Source organism: Neovison vison, chromosome 13 (assembly GCF_020171115.1).
Source record: "Neovison vison isolate M4711 chromosome 13, ASM_NN_V1, whole genome shotgun sequence".
Classification (NCBI taxonomy): Eukaryota; Metazoa; Chordata; class Mammalia; order Carnivora; family Mustelidae; genus Neogale; species Neogale vison.
The window spans coordinates 32,710,861-32,726,659 of NC_058103.1; the positions used below are offsets into that span (position 1 = coordinate 32,710,861).

The 15,799-nt window shown below is 49.3% G+C and overlaps 1 protein-coding gene across 1 annotated transcript in view; it reads right to left on the minus strand.

The window, feature by feature from the left end:
- Positions 1-3,953: 3,953 nt before the first annotated feature.
- RAD51B (RAD51 paralog B) overlaps positions 3,954-15,799 on the minus strand; it is a 684,164-nt gene continuing 672,318 nt past the window's right edge. The window contains exon 11 of the mRNA XM_044231189.1: positions 3,954-4,187. Within this exon, the coding sequence (XP_044087124.1) occupies positions 4,105-4,187 (83 nt within the window). The 3' untranslated portion in view covers positions 3,954-4,104. The remainder of the gene's footprint in view (positions 4,188-15,799) is intronic.

Below are 15,799 nucleotides of genomic sequence, written 5' to 3' on the forward strand. Positions count from 1 at the left end.
CAGGGCACTGGCCTGTGTCTGATGGCTCGCACTGCAGTGGGTCACAAAGCAGCAGCAAAGGGAGAGGCCTGCTCAGATAGGGCGCGGGAGATGAAAGCCACGGTGTTTGCCTTTCCAAAGTGCCGCTGTGTTCCCGAAGGCCTGCAGCTTCCTCTGCCCTGCTGGGTTTTTTTTTTTTTTCCTTCCCAGTTCCTCTCAGTGATATCTTAAGAGGCAAACTTCCAGCACTAACAGGAGGTCTTTTGTTCTCCTTTTCTCTAAGTGGACTTTAACCCAGTTACGACAGATGAGTCACTGTAAAAACAAACAAATAATAATACTCCATTTTCTTAAAGGCTCTTCCATGCCTGCTGACAGAAAAGGGGGAACCTGACACTGCACTGGGCCTTTGGGGCTGCTCCCTGCCCCTACCTTATGGAGGCACAGTTCTGAAGAACCTTCCAGAACACACCAGAGCCCAGCATTGTGGAACCGTTTGGCAAGGCTCTGGCTGTTTTAGAATTGCATCTGATTTGGGGTGGCCCTGGGGGGCTGCAAGGAATTTTGGTCTCCACACAGTCCTGGTTGAGATTTATAGTCCTGGATTTGAGTAAATTCTGGACTTGCCTCTTTTCACACATTATTTATATGTGAAACAGAGTTATTAGACACTTGATTCTATCAGGGAGGAATTTGCGGTAGAATATCTTCTGCTCTGTTAGGTGACATATGAGTGCGGCCTGCGTCTATTCCATAAAAGTTCACCGGGCACTTGGGCATTGGGATCACAGAGATAAGAAAGACCCACTTCCTGCTCTCAGGTAGTTAGACACGTAAGTAAGTGAATATGGTGACTTCTGATACACGTGAGATGCAACATGTGTCAAGGTGGGGTGAGAAAGGGGATGACCTCTCGATCCAGAAAGATTGGGAAAGTCTTCTTAGAGAAGATGGCATTTGAGCTAAGTCTTGAACCATGAGTAGATATTCATCAGAGGGTCTGGGAGGATTGGGGCAGATATGGCAGGGAGAAGGAGCAAGGGGCATAACCAAAGGACCAAAACCCATGGTAGGTTGGGGCCCACCCTGTGCAAACCCCCTCTAATCCTTGTCCAGGCATTTTTGCCTAAATGCTTGAGTAGAGCTGGACCCTCAATTTCCTAAGAAGTTACCGTCTCTGGATGAACATTCTCGGGACTCAGGTCTAAGGTGTCTTCAGGCTGCATCAACCATTAAGGCCTGTGTGGGGCCACTAGCCCCCAAGTTCATTGCTAAAGAGTACAGCCACGGCTCCCGAGGGGTGATGGGATACATGTTCTATGGGAGGCTGTCAGCCACTGTGTCCTGACTTTGTGGAGCTCAGATGCATAGAGCAGTATGCTCATGTTCCCAGTGAGAACATCAGTCTAATTGCCTGGAAAACTCCTACTCATTTTTCACCCCGACTTACAAGTCCTTTTTACTGTGAAGAGCTTCTAGAAGCTGTGGGTAGAATTAACAACATTCTTCTTTGTGCACCTGTGACTTTTTCTTTTTACCTTGCTTTAGGCTTTAACCATAACCTGTTAAAATCTCTCAGTTTCCCTTAGTGCCCTTCTTCTGGGTTGTGAACTCCTAGAGGGGATGGTTGGTAAGGCAGAGTCTTTGGTTCATGTACGTACAAGGTGTTCAGTTGATGTTTGTTAAATGGACACGTGAATGAACGGATGAGGTTTGAGTTGGTGTGTTTTGCACAGTCTGACAATGATACCAACAGAAAGTTTCACCTTCATCATCACTGATAATAAAACAATAGGGCCCAAGGATTTCCTACTGAAAGCATCACTTTGTACATAGGTAGATTGCTCACCCCAAAGGTATTTTCACTTGAGAATTTAGATTTAAAATCAGATTGAGCCCCCTCCCCACTGTGGGGTTCTAGGACCAAGGGAACCCTAGTCTGTTTTTCCAATCTGACTTTCCTGCTATGGCTAATCCTGGGAACTGAAGGAGTGAGGATCTTTAGTTTAATCTGTTGAGTTTTCATCCCGTAAAATACAATTCTTCATTTCTATGACTATCACCTGAAAAGTGAACATCTCCCCAGCTTGTGATAGGGCAAGGATAGAGTAGGGTAGACTTCTTTCCAGCAGGGTCAGTCTATTTTTTCCTTCCTTCCTTCCTTCCCTCCTTCCTTCCTTCCTTCCTTCCTTCCCTCCCTCCCTCCCTCCCTCCTCCCTCCCTCTCTCTCTCCCTTCCTACCCTTCTTCCCTCCTTCCTTCTTCCCTCCCTCTATCCCTCCCTTCCTTTCTTCCTTTTTGCTTCCTTCTCTCCCTCCCTCCCTCTCTCCCTCTCCCCTCCTTCCCTCTCTTCTGTCTCCCTCCCTCCCTCCGTCCCTTATTCTTTTTTTCCTTTCTTTCTCCCTCCCTCTCTCTATCTTTCTCTTGTGAAGAGTTTTATCAAGGGCCAGGATGGTGGGAGGCTTATTCTAAGGGTAAGTGCTTCTCAGCTGGCCCTTCCTCACCCATTCTTTATTTCCCCATCCCCAGGCGATCATGAGTAGAGGGCACGAAATGACATCAGCAGTAGGGCTGGGGCAATCATAGCTGCTGGGGTGGACCAGCCTCCGATTCTTTGTCTGCCTTGGGAGACTGCCGGGCCCTGCTTCAGACCTCATCTTCTGGGGCTGGATTATGGCTTTAAATGGATGAATTAAAAAATTCCAGGAACAAGCTTGGTCTCAGAAAGGAGCTGGTTAATTCCTTCTGCGAAAATGGAAACCTTGGTCTCCTGATATGTGCAATGACAGGCACCAGAGGAATTTTCCAGTACAAGAGAGGAATGAATTTTCCAAGGACAGGCTGACTGAGAAAAGCCACCATCTGACCATGCACCAGAATTAGGTAACGCGGCCCCCTGGGATGGCAGAGATGACCAGCTGGAATGGTGGACCGGGAGGACAGTGTCGCTCCCAGCTACCTTCTAGGTGTATCGCTAAGATCTGCCACTGATGGGAATGGTGACTTTGGGACAGCTGGCACACCCGTAATGCCATTTCCAGTGAGGAGAAGGGGACGATCTTGACCATTCTGCTTTGGAAGGAGGTGCTGAAAGTAAGAGCTAAAACTAGATGGGTTTTTAGAAATCTGAGACAGAAATGATGGGCTCCAAGGCCTGTCTCTATTCATCAGCAGATTTTACAATGGTTTCCTTCCATGAAGTCAGTTACCATTCCCTTTGTCCACTCTCAGGTCGCCCTCTCTGTGGGACGCTGTCTGTGAACCAGGCAAACAAAACCCAAATGTGTCAGATTCTTAGCTGTGTTTTTACCAGTTCCCTTCCTTGTCCTTCCACAGGTCTCCTAGTCCTACCCCTGCTCGCTGCGACAGCAGATTTTCACAACTCTAAGGCGCAACAAAAAGGCTCAGGAGAAGGGATGAATCACCCTCATGTTTGAAAACCCACGGAGCAGCTGTTGGGGTTTATGATTGTCCTCTGTGAGCTCCTATCTACTCATTTAAGATCCGTGGTGAAGTTTGTTTCTGGTTAGAAGAAAAATTGGTTTTGGTACCATTGATTCCCAGTGTCAGGTGGGAAGGAAACCTTTCCAAAGCTGTTACTCCCAGTGATTAATTCACCTTGGTGATGTTGCTTAGGACATCAGCTGCTCTGTGCCTCTTGCTTCTTAAGTATCTGTTGTGGGAAGGGCTGAGAAATGTGAATTTCCAAAATAAAATGGAGAATAGACATGGGATAAGAAACAGGAAACCCATTTTCTGGCCTTTAAGACAATTAAAAAAAAAAGATTTTATTTATTTACTTAACAGAGAGACACAGCACGAGAACACAAGCAGGGGGAGTAGGAGAGGGAGAAGCAGACTCCCACTGAACGGGGAGCCCAAAGTGGGGCTCGATCCCAGGACGCTGGGATGGGATCCCAGGACCTCAGGATGACCTGAGGTGAAGGCAGACGCTTAAAGACTGAGTCACCCAGGTGTCCCTTTTTTTTTTTTTTAAATAATTTTTCCCCTAGTTTTTGAAATAATATATGTTTATGGAAGAAAGTTTGAAAAACTAGAGACCAGGTCGCCTGGGTAGCTCAGTTGGCTGGGCCTCCGACTCTTGATTTCAGTTGAGGTCATGATCTCAGGGTGATGAGATCAGGCTCCGAGTCAAGCTCCTTGATGGGTGTGGAGCCTGCTTGAGATTCTCTCTTGGCCCTTCCCTCTCTGCAAAAAACAAAAAATAGAGACCAAAATTAGAAAAAGTCAAGCCAAATCTTATTACTCAAGAGATAGCACAGTTAACATCTTTATACATATTTTTCCAGTTAAAAAATATAGACAAAACTTTTTTCTTACAAGACTGCTATGTTCTGTCCAAACTGCTTATAATTTGCTTTTTCCTTTTGATGATATGTTGTGAATGTTTTCCCATGAGATTAAGCCTTCCTCTAGCACATAATTTTAATAATGGCCCACTATTCCATTATACAGATGTTTGTGTAACTAATACCCTATGGGTGACATTTAGGTTGTGTCTATTTTTTGCTATTTTAAGTAACATAATGTACATGCTGGGACATTAACTCAGGCTGTTTCATTATCCTGATCACAAGTCACGTAGTCCTTCCTCAAGAGCCATTGGTCATTCTATAGGCCAGAGAAACTACATCATAGGTGATTTCATAATGCTTTCTCAGAACACAAGGACAAATTTGATCTACTCAAACAGATTAAGACTTGGAGGTTCTCTTTATTGCACAGGAACACCCACCAATGTAAAATGATAGTTGTGTTTAACTCATTTATTCATAAATGCACTATTTCAGACAAAACACATTCCCTTGTTTGGTTTCCCTTTGACTCTGATCACCTTTTGATAGGGAAAGTGAGCTTATTGTAATAGCAGCAGAAGCTTGTAATGAAGAAGGTAAAGCAGGAGAGGCACCTGGAAACATGCATTCTGGGGTGAATCACACACCATTCTAATTTGTACTCTGTGTTTAGTACTTCTGGTGTCACAGATCTGCTTGGTTGGAGAAGAAGGTCGAGAGGGGAATAGCAGAAAGGCTCAAGGCTCCCAGTAAGCCAAAGGGTTAAGAAGTCTTGGCCACTGAGCCAACTCCCAGCTGAGTATTTGGGGCAGAATCTAGGCCACTGGTTCCTGGTTTGAGAAACTCAAGTAGCCCCCTGGGGGTGTGCCTTACGTGCCTCCTGTTTCCATATGGCTGGCACTTTAGACTCACAGGAAGGCCCAGAGGAAACAGGCTGCCAGCTGAAGGGGCAGGTACTTCATGCCTGGGCGCTTGGTCTGGGTGGGGAAGATCAGCAGAGTCACTCCCATGCCATCACCCCTTCTCATCCCAGTGGCCCCATACACATCTTCAACAGTCATTGGAGGACAGGATCGCTAAGGTAAACATTCTCACTTTAAGGCAAAGTCTAGACCCTCTTGCCATCTCTGAGGACCGAGGTTTCCAGAAGAGGCTGGTAGAGGGAGAGAAGGAATTCAAGGGGGATGGCATAGGAACACACATGATGGCTGAAATACGCAAAGTGTGAAAAATTAAAAATTGGCAGGGGTTGAATGGCGGCACACGTGCTCACATCCACTCACCCACTCACTCACTCACAGTTGAATGGGGTTTCTGGGAGGGGAAATTGTGATCTTCAATGTCTATAAAAAGCCCTGGAGTGAGCTCTCAAAAGAGAGTGAGGGTGGGGAGATGGGCGATCCCAAGATTCCCGTCAGGCAAACACATTTATCTTTCCTCCCTTCTCAGCTGCTCTGATATGTCACCAGACACCCTTGCCCAGTCTGATAGTCCCATAGCCACACACAGCACCCAAGTGAGCCATTCCTTTCTGTGCTGCTCCAGACCTGGTTGATGAGCTCAGTCCTCTCCTCTTCTAGGAAAGTAGGCCGAGCTTCCAGGAAAGATTTACTACAACAGAATATAGCCACCTTCCACCACTTCCCTCATCTACCCTGGTCTTTCTTCCAGGCTGGAGATGGATGTGGGGGAAGTTTATGCAGGGGATGATGGGAATAGATCCATATTCCTGCCCTGGGTGACCAAGGAGCTGGGTAAAGGCAACAGGAGCCTCTCTTCATGCCCAGGACTGAACATCATGGTGCCACATAAATGCCAGCCCAGAGAATTCCCTACCTCCAACCTGAATCTTGGCCTCTGTTCATTAAGAAGAAACAGCTCCATGCTCACTTGCCAACCTTTTATACAGAGGATGTGAATTCCGTCTCTGTCCCGTCAGATTTCATCTGTCCCTCTCCTGGAAGCCTACGGGGACAGGTCCTCACTGGTTCTTTCCACAGTTTTCTTCTCCCTACCAATGGCACAACTTGGCCCCTACCTGCAGCCTCTGCCCACCTCAGCCTCAAGGATCTCATGTGATCACGGCTGATGAGAGCTTAAAAGTCAACCCAGAGAGCTTGTCATGGGAGGCCCAACTCTAAGGACATGTCGAAACACTTCTGTGGGATGGACACTGTTGTCCCCATTTTCCAGGTGATCATACTTAGCCCAGAAAGGTTCATTACTTTTCCCGAGGTCACACACATTGTGAGTGGCAGAGTGAGGATTTGAACCTGGCAGCTTGGCTCTGGAGTCCTGCTCTTAAGGCCATATTGCAGATGGAAATAAATGAGCACTGTTTCTATCTGTCCTGCTGCTGTCCCAGATCTGACTTGGGGCCCTGGTCTGACAATAGGATTCTCTCTTCCTCCTGTGCTTGGGCTCTTACTTTAGCGACTTCCTGGTATGCTCATCTCTATAGGATATCTTAGGATACCCTATTTTTACTGTCCCTCATTTCAAGTTCTGAAATCCCACCCTAAGCCCATGCTGATGACCTTGCTGACAGATCACAGACAACAAGGTTGATGTCTTTCTTAACTGTGGGTCCCACACAGAGCTCTTAGCACAGTGCCTAACCCACAAGAGGTGTTCCATTTACATTTGCCGAGGGAAATCAGTGTCAAATGGTCGGTGCCTCAGTTTCCTCATCTGTTCAATTAGAGCATCATAGAGTTGAGAATGAATTAAGTGAATCTATGTAAAGCTCTTGGAACAGTGTCTGGCATGTGGCAAGTACTCTATAAGACTAGGCAGTGCAGGCACCTGGGTGGCTCAGTGGGTTAAGCCGCTGCCTTCGGCTCAGGTCATGATCTCAGGGTCCTGGGATCGAGTCCCGCATCGGGCTCTCTGCTCAGCAGGGAGCCTGCTTCCCTCTCTCTCTCTCTGCCTGCCTCTCCATCTACTTGTGATTTCTCTCTGTCAAATAAATAAATAAAATCTTAAAAAAAAAAAAAAAGACTAGGCAGTGCTATTTTTTTTTTTTGTATATATAGGTGGAAGGTCATTCTGGTGAAGGCTTTGGGCTCTGGGTCAGAAGCCGGGATTCGAATCCTATCTCTGCCACTTCTCAGAGTTATGATCTTCAGCACTTGACGTAAACATTTCCATGCTTGTTAGCCCATTTAAAAATTGCATAACAATGCTTGTACCTCCCGGGGTTTTTTGAGAATTAAGTGAGATAATATTTACTAAGTGCCTGGCACAGAGAAGGATATTTACTAAGTGCCTGGCACAGAGAAGTTCCACATATGGGGAAATCCTACAGTATTTGTTTTTGACTGACTTATTTCACTTAGCATTATACCCTCTAGCTCCACCCAGCTGGCTGCAAATAGCAAGATCTCATTCTTTTTTACGTCAGAGTAATATTCCGGTGTGTATATAGACCACATCTTTGTTATCCATTCATTTGTTGGTGGACACTTGGGCTGCTTCCACAGTTTGGCTATTATAAATAATGCTGCAGTGAACAGAAGGGGACATGTGTCTTTTCAAATTAATGTTTTTATGTTCTTTGGGTAAATATCCAATAGTGGAATTACAGGATCATATGATAGTTCTGTTTTTAATTTTTTGAGACACCTCCATACTGTTTTCCATAGGGGTTGACCCAGTTTGCATTCCCACCACCAGAGCATGAGGGTTCCTTTTTCTCCACATTTTCACCAACAGTTGTTGTTTCTTGTTTTTTTTTTGTTTTTTTTTTTTAATTTTAGTCATTCTGACAGGTGTGATGTGATGCCACATTGTAGTTTTTTTTTTAAATTTTTTTTGAAAGATTTTATTTATTCATTTGACAGAGTTTTGATTTGCATTTAATTTTGTTCATTATTTCTTTCACTGTGCAGAAGCTTTTTATTTTGATGTAGTCCCAACAGGTGTTTTGCTTTTCTTCCCCTTGCCTCAGGAGACTTTGTATCTACAAAGAAGTTGCCACAGTTGAAGTCAGAGACATTACTGCCTGTGCTTTCTTTCAGGATTTTTTTGTTTGTTTGTTTGTTTAAATTTCAGTTCTCACATTTAGGTCTTTAATGAATTTTGAAGTGTATTTTGAATACATTTTGTGTATGGGGTAAAAATGTGGTCCTGTTTCATTCTTTTTTTTTTTTTTTTTAAGATTTTATTCATTTATTTGACAGACAGAGACACAGGTAGGCAGAGGCAGGCAGAGAGAGGAGGAAGCAGGCTCCCTGCCGAGCAGAGAGCCCGACGTGGGACTCGATCCCAGGACTCCGGGATCACGACCTGAACCGAATGCAGAGGCTTTAACCCACTGAGCCACCCAGGCGCCCCTCTTTTATTCTTTTGTGTATAGCTATCCCAACGCTATTTGTTTCCCAACACTATTTATTGAAGAGACTGGCCTGAGTCCCAGGTGCCTTTGACAGGGACAGGCCCTCAGATGACGACTTGAGGTCTCCGAGCTTTCTTTGCTGTGGGAACCAGACTCTGAGACAGGTGACCCCAAACCCTGCAGGGCAGGCGAGCGTGAATATGCTGAGATGCAGGCAAGCTGGGTGGGATTGTAGGTGTTGATGTGACGAGTGCCCAGACTGGTTTCAAACTCGTGACCTCCCCACCAAAGACTGGTTTCATCTTGTAACAACTGTCAACTTGGCCCCACCTGAGCCTCTGTGGACTGGCCGGCTGGGGGAGTTTGGAGAGATACAGAGCCTTAGGAGCCTCCCCTTTCACTCCCCTCCCTCAGCCCAAACCTTCCCCGACACACAGAGCCTGACACACAGCGAGGCTGCTCAGGTAACGGGCCAGAGACCGAGGCCAGCAGGAACTTTCAGAATCAGCATCTGGGAGGACACACCGATCGGCTGTCCCGGGGTGACCTGTGTGGGGACAGGCAGGGGATGAATGTAGAGGTGAGGGTGGAGGCAGGGACAGAGGCTTCGAACGGGGCTAAGTCTTAAGTGAAATGTCAGTGAACGGGGCTAAGTCTTAAGTGAAATGTCAGTGCCATTAACAGATACACACCACGAACCCAGATCTGAATGCGTCTGGAGTGTGTGTGTGTGTGTGTGAGAGAGAGAGAGAAAGAGAGAGAAAGAGATTTGAAGAGCTAAGGAAAAAGGGGGAAAAAATGAAAAAGAAAAAAAAATAAAAGTCCTTTCTTTCCCTGTAACCATTAGAAAGAAAATGAAGTCCAAATTGCGTTCAGGGCTGTTGGGACAGAGGAAGAGAAGCAAGAATGGAAAAAACAGGCCATAAAGATGCCAGGGCTGCTTAAGCAGAAACATCTGTTGAAGTCATAAGACTCGGGCCTGGTCAGGCTTCTAACAAACCCAGGAAGAGGAGAGTGTGTGCTGGCTCAGGGCGATCCTCGTCCGCCCCGTGCAGGGCCCCTGGGACCCGCATACGTGCAGAGCAGATACCTTCTCCGGGGCTCTGCCTGGGCCCGGGCTTCCAGCGGGAGAGGAAAGGAGAGGGAGGGGAGGGAGAGGCGTTCCCAGGTCAGGAGCAGTTTGGAGCATGTATTTATTTCAAGCTTTAAATTCACTGGGATAGCCTGGGGAGCCACATGTGTCAACCCCTGCAGCTAAAGAAGAAAAAAATGAAGGAGGCGGGAGGAGAGGCTTGGTTGCTGACCTGCAGGAGTGGGGAGGCTGTGAATGCTATTTGCAAACGGGGACGCCACTTTCTTGTTTCCGATTTTCCACCTCAGCCAATGGCTGAAGGCTCGGGTCTTCGAATAGCTACATGGACCTCGGCTAACGCCGAGTGACCACACTGCACTCTCCGGGCTTTGCTCCATCCATGCATCCCCTCATTTAATCTTCCAGCTCCCTATGGTCCCCGGGTCCCCACAATGGGTAGAGACTTGCATGGCATCTTCCGAATTGCCCTCCTAGGAGGAAACCGAGGCTTAGCCAGGTTGGAAGAGTCGCTCGGCTGGCCCGGGAACCAGCCGGCACACTTCAAGGCACACCCGGGAGCTGTCCCTCTCTCCGTCTCCCAGAATGAATTAGAAAAGCAGCGTCAGCCAAGGGCCACTGGTGGGAAAGCAGCTGGGAAAATGAGCCCAGCGGCCATGTGCTCACAGCCCCAGCGGGCCTCTGCGGCTGTGTGTCACTGTGCTCTGTCACCTCAGCCCGGGCAAGAAGAGGGAGCTATGGCTGGAAGAACAAGCCATCACAGAACAAAGGGAAGTCGGTCAGTGCTCCCCCACCACCCCCCAGGGATGGAACGCTATCGTCTCTCAAGGAAATGCAGAGACAGTAAAAGAAATGAAATCCAGAGTCTATATTACTAGCTTGTGGGAAATGGCCAAAGTGCCATTTAGAAGGCTCCATTCCCAAAGTCAGATGCTGTGTGCATCTCCTCTTCCTAGAAGTCCCTCCTCGTGACCTGGCCTTGCCTGTCAGTTCAGTCATCTGCTTCTCCTACCTCCATCCTACCGCAAGGGCACCTCTCCACCCTCGCCTCACATGGGGGAACGGGGGGGGGGACTGGATAGGAAAGGCTACAACTGTTGGCTTGGGGGTTCATGGTCAGGGGGCTATGAATCCTTTCAGAAAATACAGAAGTGAGACAGCAAGACTTGGCCAGCGGAAGAAGCCAATGATAATACCATTCCCTGAGCCACCAACTCCTTGCTGCTAACCTTTACTCGGTCGGAGCCTCCTGGTGCCAGGCCCGTGCCTCGTGTCACCCCTTTAGGATAGGTAATATCACCTCTGCTTTCCAGGTGAGGAAGCCAGAGCTCAGAGAGGATGCTTCTGTGCCTAATGTCACACTGTTACCGAGTGACAGAGCTGGGATTAAAATCCATGCAGTCAGAGATGGAAGCATTCATATATTCTCTCTTGTGCTCCAGAAAGCTCCAATGTGCCTCCAAACACCCGGCTGTCTGGTTAAAACATTATTTTCTGATTAAGGAGCCGTCTTAGACCTGCATCTGCAAGGCGATGGCCCCGCTCGGGTCCGGGACCAGACTTTGAGAAGCGAGGATGCACACCCCGTGGGCTTTCTCCAGCCACGCTATCTGTGCTGTGGGGGCTGGCGCTTCTCTGGCTCCCCGGTAGCTCTGCCACCAGAGCAGATGGAAAAACCACCCGTGCAGCCCAGTCAGCGACGGTGATGCCCTGGTTACTGCTTGGTGTTTCTTGCCCTCGCCACCCCCACCCCCAAAAGAAAGCAGAGTAGAAAAACCCCACCCAGCTTTAGGTAGGAGAGGCTGGAAGGCCCAGAAGCGGATGTCAGGGCTGCCCCTCCACCCCCACCAGGGGCTGGGATAAGACTTTGATATGATTCTGTATCTCGGGGGGGAATCTATGTGATGAAATCTCCCCCAGTTGGCCTCTCCCACGAGCTGACAGGAATTTCCTGTTCAAACCAGCAGAGGAACTCGGGTTTGCTTCTCCAGGGCTGATCTTGGTGGGAAAAGGCACAAAAGAGCAAGAAGGCAGAAGCTGCTTTTTTCCTGAGCCCAGATGCCTTGGGGTCCCCGTTCTGCTCCATTGGCAGCTGGGGGAGGGGGTCTTCTGTGGCTTCTCAGTTGCAGCCCTTGGGGCTGGCTCCAGGGCTCTGAGCACAGATCTCTCAGGAAGGCTGGAGTGACCTGCATTCCACAGAAAGGCGGGGCGGGAGAGGCTCTGGCTCAGGTTTGCCCAGGAGAACAAATACAGGCTAGAAAGACAACCCAGGAACCCGGCCCCTGCAGCCATCCCCCAGACAGCCCTCCTTATTTCCTGCCTTTCAGCAGACCCCACCGAGGGCCTCCTAGCACAGGTGCCCAGCTAGCTCTGCTCGCAGCAGAGGCCGGGATTCCCTGGCTGTGGCCCCTTGGAGATCGGAGTCAGGGGATTCGATTTTTAAACAGATCTCTGGAGTTCCATGGAGTCTGTGTCGAGAAGGGGAAGTGTCTGCATTGCAGGGGTGTGGGGTGGGGGGATGGTTACCGGCTCTGGGCCCATAGCCCCTCCCTGGTGGCCCAATCATGCCTCACAGACATGGGTCTCCCCGTCTCCTCTGGTCAGCTGCCTCCTCCCCTGACACCGCCCTCTCAGGATCCACTGTACATGTGGGGGTGGGGTTGCGGGGGGAACCAAAGACCCACACGGGCTGGTGCACCGGTGGGCATCTGGAACGTATCAGCATGACGACTGGTGAGGTCGTTCCTTGGAAACTCTGCAAATGTTTGCCTTGGTCAAGAATAAAGGTGTGTGTGGAGGGGAAAGGTCAGGTCAGCCAGGGAAACAGAGGAAGGGCTGGAAGCGGATGCTGCTACGGTCTGGTTACCAGGGGTTTCTTAGCACCAAAACCCCAACAGTCCTGCGCCAATGGCAGCCTTTGGAATGGGACAACGGTGGCTCTGTCCCTCCTCACCAGCCTTAGAGAGTCCGGATCGCAGCTTTTCTCCTCCTTAATGATCTGCCATTCCCCAGGCTAAGAGGTGATGGGGTGCAGGGGTGGGGCTTTGGAGGGGGACTGATTGCAGCAGATTCACCATTAAAGGAAAAGCCTAACGTGGCGGGATGGGGTCTGCTGCGGATGAGCGGTTGCCTTGGTGACGCTAATGAAAAGCAGGCCTGGGCGAGGTCCCAGAACCCCCATGGGCTGAGTTATCTACCCCCTCTGCCGCTCCCCTTGCCTTCCCACCACCAGCCTCAGATCAAACTCCCCGAATATTTATAAAATCTCAACCAGAAACAGAGAAAGTCAGCCGCCCAGCCAGGCGTCTGCCCACGTCCTTCCGGAGCTGCTCGGGTGACAGTCTCCAACGTGCCTCATTATTCTAGTTTTCTTCCTTGCAGGGAGCAGGGTAACCAGAGCAGGAGGGGGAAAAGAAAAAATGTTTGCTCTGCCCTATTCTGGCTGGTTTTTGAGTTAGGGAATTTGCTTGGAGTTTAGGGGCCTTATTTTGGGCAGGTCCCTGGGCCACTACCTGCTCTTCTGTCCCCAGTCTGTTTCTTGCATGCTCCAGCCGAGACCCTCCACTTTGTTACTGCTTGGCTGCTTACTCAGCCCCTTCCTGCTGTGGCCCACCGGCTTCTTGTCAGTCCCTGGGAACGTCAGAAGCGACACTTGTTAAGATGAGAATCAGGGCTTCCAAAGTGAAAATGCAAGGGATTATGGGGATTGGTAGCAGGAGGAGCCGGCCCCCTGGCCATGGCAGAGCAGGAATTGGGCTTGTTCTCTCTGGAGAAAAAGGGAGACAGGAGGGAATTTGGGCTGGCCTGAGAAAATCCGGGTGATCTCTGATAATCACTCCTTTCTGGGTGGTTATTAAAGCGGAGAGCAGAGAACTTGAAAAACAGAAGGTATACAGAAGTGGGCGGCAGCTCTGACTCTGTCCTGCCAGTCAACAGGGAGGCACCGTTTCCCATTCCATGAGTGTATCACGTGATCGTCTTTCATGACTACCCCATCCTTTGAGTGACAGAGACTTCCGTGTGGAGAGGCAGCGGGGGTTCGTGGGGAAGTGCCAGATTGGGTCAAGAGGGCTGAATGTAATTCTTGCAGGTTCAGCCTGGCTATGTTATAAAAACTTTCTCTCTCTTGGTTTTACCTTTAAAAAAAATGAGGCTTGGACTGGGTGGTCTTTAAGACCTCTTCCAGTCCCGTAATCTTTATATAACAAGCAAAGAATAATAATGTCGTATGTTGGGGTGCCTGGGTGGCTCAGTGGGTTAAAGCCTCTGCCTTCAGCTCAGGTCATGATCCCAAGGTCCTGGGATCGAGCCCAGCATTGGGCTCTCTGCTCTGCAGGGAGCCTGCTTCCCTCTCTCTCTGCCTGCCTCTCTGCCTGCTTGTGATCTCTGTCTGTCAAATAAATAAATAAAATCTTAAAAAAAAAAACTTTGAAAAGAAAAAAAAATGTCATATGTTATCAAAGACTACCATGAACATAATTCATGTGACCAAGCGTGGGGTCCAGGTGGTAAAAAATACAGGTGAGAAAGCTGGGGGAAGGATTAATGGAAGGTACTGGGAACCTTTCATGCAGGGGGAGCCTCAAGTGTCTCTTGAAGGATGAAAGGGATTGGGACAGAAATAAGGAGCAAGTTGAGCAGATTTTGCGAGCAGGGGGAGGAGCTTAGGGGAGGAGGTGCGGTGGGTGGAGTCAAGGTAGGTGCTGGGAAACACGGGAAGGTAATGGTCAATAAGAGGACTGGCCCTCGCCATGGGGGAGGACTGTGAGTGTAGGAGAGACAGAGGCTCTCCTGGTTCTCTGGACATCAGTGGACCTGCCTTGAGTGACTCCCATCAACATGCAGCAGGGAGAGGTGAGAGGAAACCAGGTTGGTAAGTAGAGGTCAGAGCCCTAGGCCACTGGCTCCTGTGGCCTCAAGGAGGCTTCAGGGTCTGGCTGAGGGATCTGACTCCTCAGAGAGAGTTTTTTTGTCACCTTTCTGCCAAGGAGGCCAGCCAAGTGGCACAGGTGGGCAGGGATTAAAGTCAGTGAGTGTGAGAGGAGGGAAACAAACTCCCTACTGTGTCAGGAGTGTGAGACCATGATACCTGAATGACCCTGAGGCACGAGGTGTTGGGCAAGAGGCCCAGCCTGGGACAGGGAGATGCTGGGCATCCTGAGGACTCTTCTAGGAAACCTATGGGGCTCTTCCTTCTAGTATTCACTGGCCTCTCTCACTCCCACTAGGCCCCGGCCTCAGCCTAGTGATGACAATGGCCCACACATCAGGGAGTGGCTGTGGCCCTCCTCCAGCTATGGCCCAGCAGCCACGGGCCAGGTGTTCACACATGTTCATGGGTTAGAGGGCCATTTTCCCAAGAGTCACCCATGTTCTGCTGCTGGACCTTGCTTCAGGTACGGCGATCCTTGTGTCCCCTTCCCCGTTCCCCAAGCTTACTCCTAATGCCAGGGTGGGACTCAAATCTAAGTCTATTCTGCCAGCCAGAGCGGACCGCCACTGGTGTGCACACCTGTGGACCTCAGCGGGATGACCAAGGGGTGACTTTGAGGTGGGTGTGGATGTGGAGCTGGGATACATGGGCTGGGTATCACGTGTGTATGCTCAAGGTGCATCCTAGCGCCAGTGGAGTCAAGGAATGAAGCCAGCCCAGGGCTGGTTCTCTTTAGGCCACTATGCTCCAGTATGAAACTCCAAGGAATCCACCAACTAAATTCAAATTTCACCTTCAGAATGCCATGAAGGTATACTTGTCAACTTATGAGAAGGCAACATAGTCTATTTAATAGTTTATTAGCTTAATTTACAACTTTCATATACTTAGACATAGAGAAGCTGGCTTCCACTGTATTCTTACCTGGACCTCCAAAGTCAGGGGAGTCTACATTTCCTAACCTAACCCATTTTACAGCCTGTCCTCTGACTTATATGACGCTAATGGTCACTTGGTCTCTGAAGGCCTCATGCCCTTCTGATAAGCCTGCAGGTGCCTCAGGCCCACATGATGGGCAAACCCAGTGGACCCAAGACTTTGGCAAATCACCCCACCCTGCAACTGGTTCCAGCAACATGGCGGCCC